The sequence below is a fragment of the Plectropomus leopardus genome, chromosome 16 (genome assembly GCF_008729295.1).
Source record: "Plectropomus leopardus isolate mb chromosome 16, YSFRI_Pleo_2.0, whole genome shotgun sequence".
In the NCBI taxonomy this organism is placed as follows: Eukaryota; Metazoa; Chordata; class Actinopteri; order Perciformes; family Serranidae; genus Plectropomus; species Plectropomus leopardus.
The window spans coordinates 21228034-21243134 of record NC_056478.1 but is presented as its reverse complement, the minus strand read 5'-3'; the positions used below and the strand labels follow the sequence as shown (position 1 = coordinate 21243134).

General features: G+C 39.6%; 1 protein-coding gene across 2 annotated transcripts in view; it reads left to right on the top strand.

Moving 5' to 3' along the window:
• The window catches only part of scara5 (scavenger receptor class A, member 5 (putative)), an 88284-nt gene that overhangs the window by 33628 nt on the left and 39555 nt on the right, over positions 1-15101 (top strand). For both annotated transcript variants that reach the window (XM_042503559.1, XM_042503560.1), the window contains exons 4-7: positions 10542-10741; positions 11154-11332; positions 11435-11561; positions 12059-12227. In XM_042503559.1, coding sequence (XP_042359493.1) covers positions 10542-10741; positions 11154-11332; positions 11435-11561; positions 12059-12227 — 675 coding nt within the window. The remainder of the gene's footprint in view (positions 1-10541; positions 10742-11153; positions 11333-11434; positions 11562-12058; positions 12228-15101) is intronic.

The window sequence follows — 15101 nt, the reverse complement described above, 5'->3', positions numbered from 1 at the left end:
AGTAAACGTTGAGGACAATGGGCATGAGCGGGACTAGCGTACTGCTATCCCTCTTGCTCTGTGCCGCATCAGTTTCTAACAGTATATCAGGAACAGCAATTCTTGTTTATTCACTGAAACTTGGCTAAATCCTGGAAAGTGCCAATCAACCAAGTGACTGTTTTTCTGTATGCTGATCTGACAGAGCAGAGGACTCTGGTGAGAGAGGGAGAGGAGGCATGTGCTTCACCGTCAATAACTGGTGTGAAGGTGGTAATGTGAGGTGCTGTCACCTTCCTGCTGCTGTGGATCACAGCTATATGCCCTTGAGAGGTGGCTGCAGAGTTGTGCTGCCCATGTTCGGTAGAAGCAACCACACGGCCGTATTGTTGGGGTCAGGATATGTGGACAGTCAATTCACCCCCAACCAGAATTGGTCTAGGCAAAAAATTCCCATTGGAAAAAAGATCATGGTTTAGGCTCTACTAGTTTTGATTCTTAACTCATGACTCTAGATTATGAGGTTTCACCTCCAGTTCTTCCAAATCACATTTTTAGACTTGCAATGAGCAAGCCTTCACCTATCATGGTAAAATGGGCACAAATACAAAGATGAAAGCAAGTAGAGGGCAAAAAGGCAAAAGCTAACAAGCATAGTTTATCATATAAGAGATTATTTTTAAATTTTGGTCTGACCACCCAGAAGATGCATCCTGTGGTTGGGATGAAAGCCAGTGCCAGCTTTTTTCCGTGGATGAGTGGCTCATCGAGGTGAGTGATGACAGCCAGTGGTTGGAGGAATGTGTATCCAAGTGGTATTAACAGCTGGCTCTTTGAGATGTTGGAAGATCAAAGGTGGTTTGGGTCAGTGGTCTGGATGAGTGGTCGTGAAGGAGAAAAGGGGTCTTCCTATCTTATTGTGTTGCTGTTTACATGATATCGTAAATCTCCCTGATGGGTTAGTGGTCAGCTTTCCTGCTTTTGCTGAGTAAGCATTAACAATCTGCTTGATGAGGTTTCTCAGCATTGTGTAATTTTATTGATGGTCATTGCTGAATGTTTTATGCCGGAAAGAAAATAGACTTTTAACTTTAAACAAAGTCTAGATCTATATCTCTTAATTGCAAAACGCGTTTTTTCCAATTAATCAGCATGCAGAAGGAGGAGTGCATCTACTCATGTTTGAGAAGCTCATTCTCTTGACATTCTTCCTTCCATGCAGTGACATGGTTGGCAGATGTTGTTTGGTATAAATAAATAGTTCCTACATGAAACTGCTCACAACAGGATCTTTGGATTATCTTGAGTAACCAGGTCATGATTTCTGGAAGGAGACCTCACTGTTGAGTTTTTTGAATGTGTTGCCAAAACACTTGGCAACTCACATCACCATAACAAAACAATCTAGATTGATAAATAGCTCTACATGTAAGAGGAAAAATAAGTCATACAAGCACTTACAGGGACACAAAATGTATACTTTGAACTCTACACCTCAAGACATTTGTGGAAGGTTTATTCTTAACCTTTGAGGGTTTTTTTGGAATCATTGCTGATGTAGGCCTGTAAATCCAACTGACAAATCAGTATATCTCATCAGGAAAAACAAACAAACCCGGCATGACAATCTGATAGCCTGTTTATAATGGCAGGGTCCTTTAAAGCTAAATGAAGCCACTTTCTTTCCTTGGTAACCCAAACACACATACACACACACACATATGCACACACTCTCCCTATTAAGTAACTTTATTAAAAAAGGCTGTGTGAGAGCAGGGAGATTAGTTACCATGGGTGCAGGGCCTGAAGGCGGCGCACTGCGGGACATTTGACTTGTACAACATTTTTAACACAACACAGAGATCAGGAAAGACCTGCAATTTAGAGGGACAGACAAGGTTAAGAGTTAAGCCATTTACTTACACTGACACTCAGTATGCCTTTTAATGTCCTTTCTCAGACTTATTTAGAACAGGCATGAATGTTTGTAAATTGAAATGTGCTCAGACACACACCCCATTTACGCAGATGATGTTCTGACCTAATTAAACAGTATACTTTACTAGAAGAAACTTTAATGATCATGTTGGAAAATTGAGAGAACAGCAAGAATGACATCAAAGAAACAGGATTTATGTCACTGGTGTGTGGAGTTTATGAAACAGAGCATGACAGGGAAATGAAAACACATGAAAATGTCAAGTCAAAGAGATGCCATTAAAACAGAAATATGGTGATGATGTAACCATTAATGTCAGTAAGCATGTTAAGAACAGTTTATAACACGAGCACAACAGTGACTTGAATTAGTGTATGAATGAATGAAGCCATGTGGTTATACGCAACTGTACCTTGTTGTTTTCAGTAACGTTTCTTAGCTTTACTGCACTTTATTGTTCCTTCGAGGAAAAAAAATTATCTTAGGCAGCTTTAAAATGATGATAGAATTTGTGTGTAGTGGGCAGTCTGACATTTAAACATTTCAGTTATCTGAGAAAGGAAATGTTTCGTGCAATATAACTCTTGTATGTGATGTTTGAACACCCATGTATCTTCTTCTAAATATGCACATCAGACTCACACAGACAGTCTCCCATTGAGTCAGACATGCTGGCGGGACAGTGTCGTGGTGAGGGCAGATAGAAGACAGAGGGTGGTCTATCAGAGCTGCATTCCTCTGTGGGCGAAGCCAAACACAACATGGTGCCTTCTTTTATCTCTTTATCTTTAGCCCGTGTGTGTGTGAGTCTGTGACACTACATTGTGGGGACTCACCTGCCTTCTGGTGACCAATGTGTCCAGAACCTTGATAGTTTATCTGACGTTGAGACTTGGATTTAGGTTACAGTTTTAAATTAAACTGAGGATCATGTTAGTGCACTCTAAATGATTAGGAAAATTAGATGTCCTCACAAGTGTAGCAAGACAAGTTTTGTGTGTGTGAGAGAGACAGAACTTATGGCAGTTATACAGATAGTTATTGTGCAATGAGCACACAGCCATCTAGGTCCAATCTTTCTAAGGTTGAATGAACTGCACATGAAAACATAAATATGCACATCAAATGCAAAAAAAGGGGCGATTTTTTTAAATCCTTTTTTAAAAAAGCAAACTTTTAAGCAAACATTTGATCACATTGGTCACATTTATCCTATAAAGCACCAACAAAGGTAAGAAGAGCGAAAAATGCACGCTAGAAAACATAGATGTTGGTGCATGATTTAAAATATTAAAGTAATCTGGTTCTGCAGATGTTGTAAGAGGACAGACATGCATTAAACATTTTCATTAGGTCTCAAAATATACATAATGTGTTTTGGTGAGCAATAGTGAAAACAAATCTGAACTTTGCTCACATGAAAAATCTATATAGTACCCTAACTCTAACCTATTTACAACTTAACTCTCCTCCTCTATGTTCATGTGTTACCTTGTGAGGCAGCTGGATTCGCAAAAAAACGTAAGATTACACAAGATTCACAAGGCCACACAAGACTTTAGCCCTCATTTGCTACACAGCCTGTCCTGAATAGCAACCTTGGTATATACGATATTGTCAAATCTCTACCCATGGACACGTTTCGACCATTACACATTACTGTACCATCATATCTCCCAATCCTAATATGTTGATTCAGTTTTCTCTGTTATAGATCTCATGGTACTGAAAAGTGCAGACCATGTTGAATGTAGATGAAATGCCACCAATAATGTGAATCCATTAAAAACTTGCGAGGCCGTGAGAGCACTGACCCAGAAATGCAGAATCCATTCACATTACACACTGAGGCCCAGCTGTTGTGCTGGCCCGTTCTCCCAGCATTTGAGTGGTACGTGTCCTCTTCTAATCCAAAGACCATGAAGCTGTGAATTTGGGACTAATCTGTTTTGAGTATTGCTGCCTGTATGTATGAAATAAATAGGAAAGAAATTGGGCTGAATGGAAAAGACAAGAGATGACTTTCCCATCTAACAGCAGAGCGCAGAGATTTGAAATGGATTTGTCAGGCTTACGTCTCTTCTTTCAGCCAATTTCTCATCATCCTCGCCTGAGGTCACACAACACTCACCTCTAAAGACTCATCTCTCATGTAGTAACTCAACAGCTGTCTGACATTATAAGGGTTGATGACTGAAAGAGAAGTTCAATTACAGCTCTATGGGTTATAAATCTTTCCCTGCCACTTTTATATTAACAAATTCATGTTGTTTGATCCAGAAGATATTCTCCTTAAAAAGCTATGGATTTTACTCCAACACATTAAGATTTACAAATAAAAACACTTTGCCTCTTTCTGTGAACATGTATATCCAATAAATGTTCATTTTAACCATTTAAAGTGTGTTCAAGTAGGTATAACTATCCTCAACTTCTTTTGTAGTAATTTTGCATCTCTTTTTGGTCATTTTCAGTTTCACTATTGTCATTTTGAGTCTTTCTGCAGTCATTTGCGTCTTTTTGTGGCCATTTCGAGTCTTAATGTGGTTTTACATCTTTTTACATCTCTGTGGTCATTTTAAATCTCTTTGTGGTTGTTTTGAGTCTCTTTAGGGTAATTTTGAATTTCTTTGTGGTCATTTTGAGTCACTTTGTGGTCATTTTGCATATCTGTGGTTGTGCTGCATCTTTTTATGGTCATTTTGAGTCACTTTGTGTTCATTTTGTGTCTCTTTGTGGTCTTGTTGCATCTATTTGTGGTCATTTTGCATCCCTAAGTTAGTTTTGAGTCTTTTTTTTTTTTTCATTTTGTGTCTCTGGTCATTTTGCAAGATATGTTATTTGCTTCCTCTCTGCTGCATGTGTAATTATGTTTGTTGTTTGCTATGCACCGGGAACATGGGTTAATATATCAGAGTTGCGTTTACAGCTTGCACTGCTTCCCCCAAGTGGCTAAAACAATCCCCTATTCTCTTTGAATGTCAGTGTGGATAGAAAAGCCGTAATCTCCACTGAGTTCCCTGACAGGGACCTCTGTGGTTTGGTTGATTGTATGTGCAGAGCTCTCCATGTTAACAGAGCTGCAGTTCAACAGACATCAATTAGTTGAGAGTGATTCCTACTGCTGATTGATTATTCCTTAAGGCGGTGTAAACAGAGGAAACAAAGTGAGACACGTTGTGGAAAATCTGTTCAAATGTGTTCTGGCAACCAGATATGGTTTTAAGTTTATATGTCTTCACTCTAATAACACACAGTTTTCCTTAACTGTGAGAACACGCATCCCCCAAACCGTTTGTGGTTAGGAAATGTAATTCTGCACCTAAAACTTGGAAAACCACACTGCGGTTCCCCCTGACAAATTTCACAAAAATTTGAAAGCCACTCTTGGATTACATTAACACTAAACTCTGTGCCGCCACTCAATCTGTAACTTTTAAATTATCCTTACTAGATTATCTAACGGAAATGTGGTATCCACGTTCATTTTGTTACTGATGGGAAAACTGTTTTTTCCCCAAGTGTCAACATTTCAAAAAATACATGATTTTTGCTGTCCTCAATGGATGTTTGAGGTCACTGTGTAGGATTTAGAAAGATTTTAAGAGACCCAAAGTGATGCAGCCTTCTTCCCCTTCTCTTCATCCTTTACTCATCGTTTTCCTCTTTCCTGTTCTTCTCCTCTCTAATCTTTTCAAGGTTTGTCTTTTTACACACACACACACACACACACACACACACACACACACAGTATATGCAAGTAGTCAGGTGCCTGTTTTTATGAAATATTTCATGTAACTGCCAAAAGCATATGCATGTTTAAGTTTGTTATGCTTGCTTAATGAGGCCATGCAAATTCATGACTCAATCAAGCTCAGATACTTTGATGGTTTTATTCAATTTCCACAAAATGAACAAATGAGATCAACCATACAGCATTACGGTCACAATTACTGATGGGCACTGCAGAGTTTTGTTTTTTTTGTCAGTTTTCAGAATCACTAGAATCTGTTGATTTAAAACATTTCCTCAAAAGATTCATTCACCAAATTGTTTAGTGTTAAACTGGAGCTCCGACTGTACACAGCCCAACTCACTGAACTAAACATGGCTAAACTGTTCAGCTTGCTAACCAGTGAATTGAAAACAGAGAATTCAGATGGATTGAGATATCACATGCAAACTGAAAGCTGAAGTCCTACCTTGTTATGTACAGTACATATTTTTTTAATAATAATAGTAAATATTTACTACTTTTTACTTCGAGACTTTAAGATGAGAGAGGGAAGGAGAGACAGAAGGACAGATTCAGACAACTCAGTGACTCATTCAGGGCTCATGTTCACTGTGAACAGTGGTGGACGGTAACAAAGTACATTCACTTAAGTATTTTACTTAAGTACATTTTTTTAAGTATCTGTTCTTTAGTTTTTGTTGGGTTTTTTGGAAACGTATTACTTTGACTCCATTACATTTGAAAAACAAATATTGTACTTTCAACCCACTCCATGAAGGCTATGAAGGCTCTCGTTACTAGTTACATTTGCTTTAAAGTCAGCGGATGTTTTTTTTTTTCTTCTTTTCTAAAATGCAAAAGTCCATAAAACTTGTAGTTCTGCATGCGGTTGTTTGTTAAAGTGATGTTCCTATACCTCTAACTCCCGCATGAGCTGCTCAGGTCAGCTCATCGGTGGAGAGCGGTAGAGAGGAGAGGTCATTAGCGGCGCTTGGTTGTGCGGTGTTAGTAATGGCTACAGCAGCAGATGGGTTTTAAGATTTCGCATCAGATCACCTATGGACATACACCAGGCTCATGTTTGAAGATTTTGAGGTGAAAAACGATTTGTATCATTTTAAACGTTTGATTTGTTTACCGCCCACAAACTTCATCTTGTGGTTCATCTTCATACTTCAAACTTCATCTTCATACTTGTCAATTTGTGTTTCCGCGGGCATAGGCTCTGCAGCATATTCAGCAAGCTTCTCATTCTTCAGGTTTTACAAGCAAGTTTGTGCAATCAGTGGGTTATTTTAGTCATTCGGTCCTGTAAATGTATTGTGACAATATACAACAATGTTTTGAGATTCAAACAAAAGTACTTTGAACTTTGAACTTTACTTAATTATTTTTAAAAGTAAGTACTGCAATACTTTAACTCAAGAAGTAATTTGACTCAGCACCTTCCACTTGTATTGGAGTAATATTTCATGAGGAGTATCTATACTTTGACTCAAGTAATAATTTTGTGTAACTTTAAGCCTTAATGAAATGTAAACAGTTGAGTTATATAAAATGAACTCCTTGTACAGTTGTTATGAATGTTGAAATTAGCCATAGAGACCAAAACAGTTTTTTGCACCAGTCTGTAAACACGTTTATTTCTGCTGTAAAATTGGGTGTTTTAAGGTTGTCTGTGGGATCAACTCACTTTTGGAGCCAGCCTCAAGTGGCCATTAAAGGAATTGCAATATTTGGCACTTTTGCGATGGCTTCATGTTGCAGCCTGGGAGGTTGTCGCTTGGTACACAGTAGACCATGGGGAATTGTGGAATACATGTAGCTAAAAATATTGGTCAAAAGCAGCGTAGGGATAAGTGTACATTAAGTGTGGTTTGAGTTTGTTCAGTGTTTCACCATTTTTGGACACACTAGCCTACTAATACCATTGCACACATGCCAGTTTGTGCTTAAGCCTGCAATTTTCTACTGTGACGGTGTCCTACGGCAGGTACTCAACTTCATATATTGTGACAGAGATTGGAAACTCATTCAAAAGACGGCAAGTGTAATTATGTTTTATTCTGCTGCTGTAATGATTATAATGTAACACAGTGTTTACTTTTTAACTTATTCACTCCAACATGTACCATCATCAGGGGGCTCATGATCACATTAGTAACTCCATCATTGTTGTTTTTTTCCCAATTTCTTTGATTATGAGCTCCATTCTATGCAAATCAAGCTTTGCATTTCAGTCAGGACAACTGCTGTGTTTTTCTCTCTGTTTCCAGTCCTGAAGGGCAGAGAGCAAGGATAGTGTACGGTCATTCTTCTGTTCCTTTATTCATTTTTGATCTGGTATCTTCTCCTTATATAATACCTTTCCTCGCTTCCTTTTTCTTCTGCTTATCATCTCCTTGACTGTCCTCTTTTCCTTTGTTTTAAAGAAGCAGTTTTGCTTAAAACTCCATATCATCCAGGTTCTTGTTAGACTTAAATTTGTGTGTGTTCTTCTGAAAAAAAAAAAAAGAAAAAAAAACCCTAAAGACCATCATTTAGCAATTAAGCGCCTGGTGTAGTTGAGTGATTTCAGCTTATTTAGTTTTTCAGGTCATTAGGAATAAACCTAACACACATAATGAGAAGAAATTGAGATGGTTTGTTTGCAGCAGTGTGGTTTTGCAGCACTTTCCATGCAGACGTTTCTTGGCTTTGATGCTCGCGCATAAAGCCACACACACACACACACACACACACACACATTTTTATCACTCTCGTAGATATGTGGAAAGAAAAACGTACAGAGAGTTTGTGATATTGGGCTGTTAGGGACATCAATGTGTCGAAGAGCATGTGTTCTGCTTCCTCTCGTTCCCTATGTAAATCCCTTTTTTCCTCCACTGAACTATTTTGCACACATTGGTCCCCGCTGTCCTGCGGAGAGGATGTCGTCATGGCGTAACGCTGGGGATCTGGTTTCAAAATATCTCCCGGGCTATCGAGCCGTTACTATGCAACATGCTCCCAACATAACATGAAACCGAGGAGCTTTTTCTCATTAGGCACGGTGGAGAACAGAGAAAAGGCAAAAGAAGACGTGGCCTTTATGCCACAGCCAAAAACAAGACATGAAAGCTTCGTCCATAATATGTTAAGTGTCAGCAAATGTCATGTGCAACAGCTAAATAAACACGTGTGTAACAGAGATCATGTTGTCCCAAAACTCTCCACAAGCTCCTGAAGGAAAACATGTTTTCCCTTTCCCTTTTTATTTCTTGGTTTCAAATTTATGTGTTTACAATTCACCATCAAAAAGTTGCTCCAGTTAAAGTGTGTTTAATGTTTTATGAGCATATTACACAATCAAACATGCAGATCATATCATATTAAGAAACAAAAACAAAATCCATCTTTTTGTCATTTAATGGAGAACAAAGTGCAGGAAATCAATATCGGTGGGAGAAGTACTCAGGTTCTTTAGCAATGCTCATAGCAGCACTTTTATGTAATAGCATTACAAGTAAAAGTCCTGTGGAAGTAAAGTAGAGTTATGAAAAGTAAAAGTAGTATTTCTGCATAAAAAATGGCCTCATCACAAGGTTGGACCTGATCAAATACATATGTGACTTAATGAGAGTTTGATTTTTATATATGCCTCCGCACTGGTTGTCCGCACTGGTTGTCTGCCTCTCTTCGACACAAATGTCGAATAGAATAAAATGATAAAGTGATGACATTTTACCTCCCAAAGGCCAACTTTACTGTTCTGCAGAGCCACTTTTCGGGCCATTATTCAACACCATAACTGAAGATGTGTGTGAAGCACCTATGTTTTAATATGTAGACAAGTGTAGCTTCTTTGCAGCAACTTCCATATTTGAAGCATTGTCATCTGTCATGGCTACACATGAGTTTGGACAGACAACTTTAACTGCAACTTGACTGGTTCATGGAGGCATACTGTACAACCGCAAGACAGTAATTATTGTGACTACTTTTGTAGCATACTACTTTTTTTGTCTACTTTTGTAGCTTGTTGCAGTGGAGCAGGTTTTAGCTACCTTGTGTACAGTTCAGTGACTTAGTCCAGTGGTTCTCAAACTTGGGACCGAGCCTCCTTTCAAAGGCTCACAAGATAAATCTGTGGGGTAGTGATGATAAAATGAAAAAGAGAGAAGAAAAGACTAAGCTCTGCTACACCAGCTGTATTTATTTATTTTTTTTTTGCTTTAATCCTTATTTTTTAATAATGATACACACAGTATATTTTATCGTTAACACTTTGTTGTATTTTATAAGCTGTCCCTATGGGGGGGGGGGTTACTGTGTTACATATAGTTGTCAGTTTTAATAGAGTAAAAAGTGCAATATTTCATGTGGTATAAACTGGTATAAAAGTGCATTAAAATTGTACTTAAGTACAGTTTTCTATTAGGGAGCACTAACAGTTGTTACTTTCCGTCACTAGGAATCCATACGTCAGATTTTTTTTTGGGGGGGGGGTAAACGCTCTGGGCTAACGGTCGTTCTCCTGTAAGTATTGGATGGACAGCAACATGCAGAAGCCAAATTCAACATCAGTCAAAATGGAAACAGAATTTCCACAACATGTCGTCAGTAAAACACAGTGAGCCTTGCAGCAAGCCAACTCTGGAAACTGGTTTTGAAGTCAAAAAAATATTTAGTTCATAATTTAACAAAACAATAGATTAAGCAAGAACAGACAATCAAAATGAGTGCAGGAACTGAATCAACATCTGCTCTGCATTAAAGTGCTGGCTGGGTCCAAGCTGACAGTAGTGATTGATAGTAAATGATACTCAATTTTGGGGACCGAGGGATCAGTGAATCAACACCCAGAACAAATCTCTCACACTCTTTTCTTTCTCTCTCCCTCCCCAGTCTCTCGTTCCCAGGTGTCTTCACAGCGGCAGGAGGTGCTGATGGAAAACGTGACCCGGATGTCAGAGCGCTCTCGTCTGCTCCAGCAGAACCTGGGCGAAGGGGCCACTCAGGCTGACCTGCTGGAGAACATCTGGAAACTGGAGAATCTCTTTCAGAACCATAGCGACTGGCTGCAGAGGCTAGAGATCCTCATCAAGGTACGAAACAAGATTTTAAATGTGCCAACATTTGTACTCATGATTAAGGAAAATCCTCATTTGGGTATCTGTGTTCAATTACTCCTTGAGACTGCTCTGTAAAATAGTTTTCTTATGAATTATACATAAAGCAGCTTCTGATCAACCTATTTCACTTTCATGCTTAAAATAAAAAGTACCTGTTAGGTCCCACTCACTTCAACTTTAACCTCCGCCCATTTAAAGTATGAACATGGATACAGATAATTTCATTGCTTTTGAACAGGCAAGGTTACAGATAACAGATTACTTGCTCATCCCTAATATTAACTCAAAAATCAATGCTGCTTAACTGCGACAAGTGATTAAATATCATCATAAGTGAAATACCTAATAGTAGTGAAGATGTTGCAAAGTTTTTTTCATCTGTCAGGGCCTGGAGGTGGAGCTGAGGAGCATCCAGGCTCACTCCCTCCAGTCAGAGGGCTACCTGGTGCAGCTGGACGACCGTTTGTCCTCTCTAAGCAGCTCCACTGGGAGGAACCTGACGGGCCTGAGTGTGGAGGTCTCCCGAGCCTCCGCCTGGCTCCAAGACCAGGACCTTCTGTTCAGGTACACATTCATATTACAGAGAAGGTCCATGTTTGCAAAGCATGGAAGTGTAATCTAATGAACCAAATTTGAAGAAGAAAATTTGTCTTTATTGTCTTTCAGGGAAACCTCGGGACAGGTGAGCAAGCTGAGAGAGAAACTGGACGAGGTCAACTGGATGGTGGGAGCTGTCAATCACACCTTCAGCAACGACATCAGTATTCACCACCTGAAGATACAAGACCTGCAGGTTCATCACATCTTACACAAAAATGCCCTCAATCCACCACTGAATAAATGTTTGTAAGAAGTATGTTGGAATAGCCCGTTCTCATTCTCAAGCCATCAAATGCAGCTGCTTTGTTAGTGATTTCAGCGTCAAACACCAATGCAAAATCACCTTAAATACAAGGTGTTTTACTAATGTTGTAAGTTTAGTTTTAAGAATGTGTGTATCTAATAAGCAGGAACTGTACATTTCCTGTGAAAACAGAAGTGTATTTTGAAAAATTTCAATGCATGTAAAAGGTATAAATCGACATGGTGTTTCAGAACATTAACAAAAGATGCAGTTGCGTACCTAGTACATCATATGTAGATGTAAAAGTGACTGACCGAACGACGATATTTTACAAGTTGGGGTGAGAATGGGTTGGTTGTTAGCACAAAATTTACATTTATATAGTAAAATCTAGTCCATCACAGCGATGAACTACTGCCCCCTTTACCTGTACTTCTGCTGCTCAGATCCAGATCAGCAACATAACAGAGGACACCAGCAGTCTGTGGGTGACCCATGTCCACACGGAGGCCCAGCTGAGGAATGAGATGGAGATCCTCAACACAATCACAGAAGACCTCCGCCTGAAGGACTGGGAACACTCCCTGGCCCTGAAGAACCTCACCATATTCGAAGGTCAGCTATGAAAAAATGTTCACATCGCTGCTCTGAGTCAAAAGAGCCCCTTTTAAAAACATTTATGTAACCAGGACTTGGCTGTTCCCAAAGGGGACAAGTCAGTGCTCACTTTGGTCCAAGTTTGACACCAGAGAGGTACTTGAGAGGTCCAAGTGCCCCTCTTGTCAGCCCAAATGTTCCCTCTAAGTGCTTGTCATTAGCTTTTATGCTCCTGTCCAGTGACCATTGACTTGGTGATTTACGGGTCAAAAGGCGTCAAACTGTCTGAGTTGGAGCAGGGTAAATTGGTTTGAAAAGTGGCATTTTTTCAGGGTTACATAAAACCATTCTTTTCATTGTATTTCAAAGTAAACCAAGCTCTTTATACACCTAAAAGCTTATCCAGATAATGCTTATAGGCAATCTAGACTTAAATCTAGACGAATCTAATGTAGACACATAAACGTCTTGTCATCTGGAAATGGCCAAACCCTAATGCTGTTTAATCGGGCTGTGTCGTGCAGCGTACACGTGTTTCTGCTGATTCCTCCCAGCAGGTGATGCAGAGCTGTGCTGTTGTGGTCCTGCTTAGTAGCAGAGGCGACCTGTGATGGTGTTCTTCATCTAACCAAAACCATGTCCTGAGCTAAACTGACGCAACACACGTGTTCGTGCTGCGGGTGACTAAAGAGAAAGCTCAGTTTCTAAAAGCTTCTCTGTGTTTAGTTTCTCTGTCCTCTAGTGACTTGAGTCTGTGTGGTTTTGAGTGTAGAGTCACTCCTACATTCCTATCAGTACATTCAAATATCTGCGTTATTTTACTGTTTAAGGATTCAATATGCTTCAGCCATGTTGGAGCTGTTTTAGGTTACAGATGATGCAGACTGAAAATTCTGCTGCTGCTTCACACATCTACAGAAGAAGATAAAGATGTATTCTGTGCTGTTTAGTCAGTGGATCAGATTTAAATGTAGAAAAAAATGGCACAAGCAGAGACAACCACAGTAAGGTTTGTGTGATAAACGCTAGCATGGCTTGAAAGGTTGGGAGTTGCTCTTGGCTCAGCTTAGCGCGAGTATCTCCAGGCCTATCAAAGTACCATAGCAAAGTTAATAAGAACAACAGGCTGAAGTGCCCCTCACGTTAACTCAACCTAAAGCCCGATCCAGATCTTGGGCAAGAATCACACATCTAACCCTTAAACACAGCTCAGAGTTGATCATATAAAGAGATTAATGCCTAAAATCTTCATTCATTGGAGGTCAAAGATCTGGTAGGACTTTCAACAAAACTGTCATTTCCTTGCAGGAATTAGCTCACTGTGGCAGAATAAAAGGAAAAATATACATCAAAGTGAAATGAAAATAGTAGACAACAAGGCATAGACTGCACGAAATAATGGATGGAGCGACTGTGACGTAGCCCATTGGTCTGTTGACTCCCATTTTGAAACACCCCCCAGCATTTTGGCCGTCACCATCTTGAAATTTGGAGCCAGAAGTCACCGTATTTGGTCGAGAGTAATTAAAATTGCTACTAAAAATATTGTTCAACTGCAAGAAAAATGTTCATTGTGTCAGATATAACATACTATTGTTACTCAGTAAATAATGTTTAATAATGTTGAAGATTTGTTGTCATTTTGATGTGAGCTGGTGTAATGCCTTATGACATAGTCCATACTTACATGGGTATATTGAAAATGTAGGTTTTGGCCTTTTGTCCACACACAAACAACATTTTAGGTCACTAAAAACGGGCCTTTAGAAGAACTCCGTTCAGGGTGAAGAGTTTGAGAAACCCCATTTTCAGTGTTGACGTGTTGACAGGGAATACAGAATTTCTGTCTCAAAGTGTCAGAAGGTGAGCCATGTCCTCCTCTGTGAGGAGTGGTGGACATGGCAGAAAGGTGCTGGTTCTGACCTTGCATACAGGACTTTTTACATGTTCACACACAAATGTACAGTTTCTCTTCCACTATACTGAAAAACAGAGGTGTCTGAATGCGCTATTGAGGTCTCTACTTCAGGTTGGCCTCTGGTAATAGCTTTTTTTTAGGCCTCTGATTGGCCAACTTCATCCTCTTCTTGTTCTTTGTGCAGCTTAAGGGTTACAGTTATAACACAGCATGTTGGTTTGGCATGCTCTTGACAGCACCTTAAGTGTTTTTGCGTTTTCATTTAGACCGAGTGTTTTTTTAATAGCAGTGCTTGTGTGGAAAGGATTTTTTTTTTAGAACAAATGAGGGTGAAACTACTACTCTTGTAATTTTTTGTCCACAATTTGCATAAAGGAGGCCCAGACAGAGGAGGTGCTGCTAGCTTTATATACACGTGCTTTAAGCTTCTTTTTCACCTTTCTTTCGCTCTTGTAATCTGATCCTAAGTCAGCCTAATCATCATGCAAGTTACATACACATCTCTCATGCATTTCGCTTGTGGTCAGCGCTGATCACGGGTGTTCTTGGATCCACTCGGGTATTACACATTAACGATAACCAGACCCGGGAATAGTAATAGAATGGGATCCGACCCAGACTAGATTGCCTAGAATAAAACATGGACCCGATCAAGTATGTGTCCCAGGTTGGGTCTTGTGTCCTAGGGAAGTCCCGTGAAGACCACTAGGAGGAATACATGAAATACATGTGAAAGCAGCATGAGAACTTGAGAACTAAACTCTTAATATAATGAATCCCTTTGGGTGGAACTTTGTGCTCCAAAAAGATCATTTACAACAGCGCGTCCAAGCCAATAGATGTTTGCAATGTGATTGAATGCAAGTGACCGTAGCACGCAAACGTGACTTTACACCGTGGGATTACTACCCTGGGGTATTGAGCAACTCTCAATGTTCTTCCTCCAATCTGTTCAGATCTGATTAACCCCGACA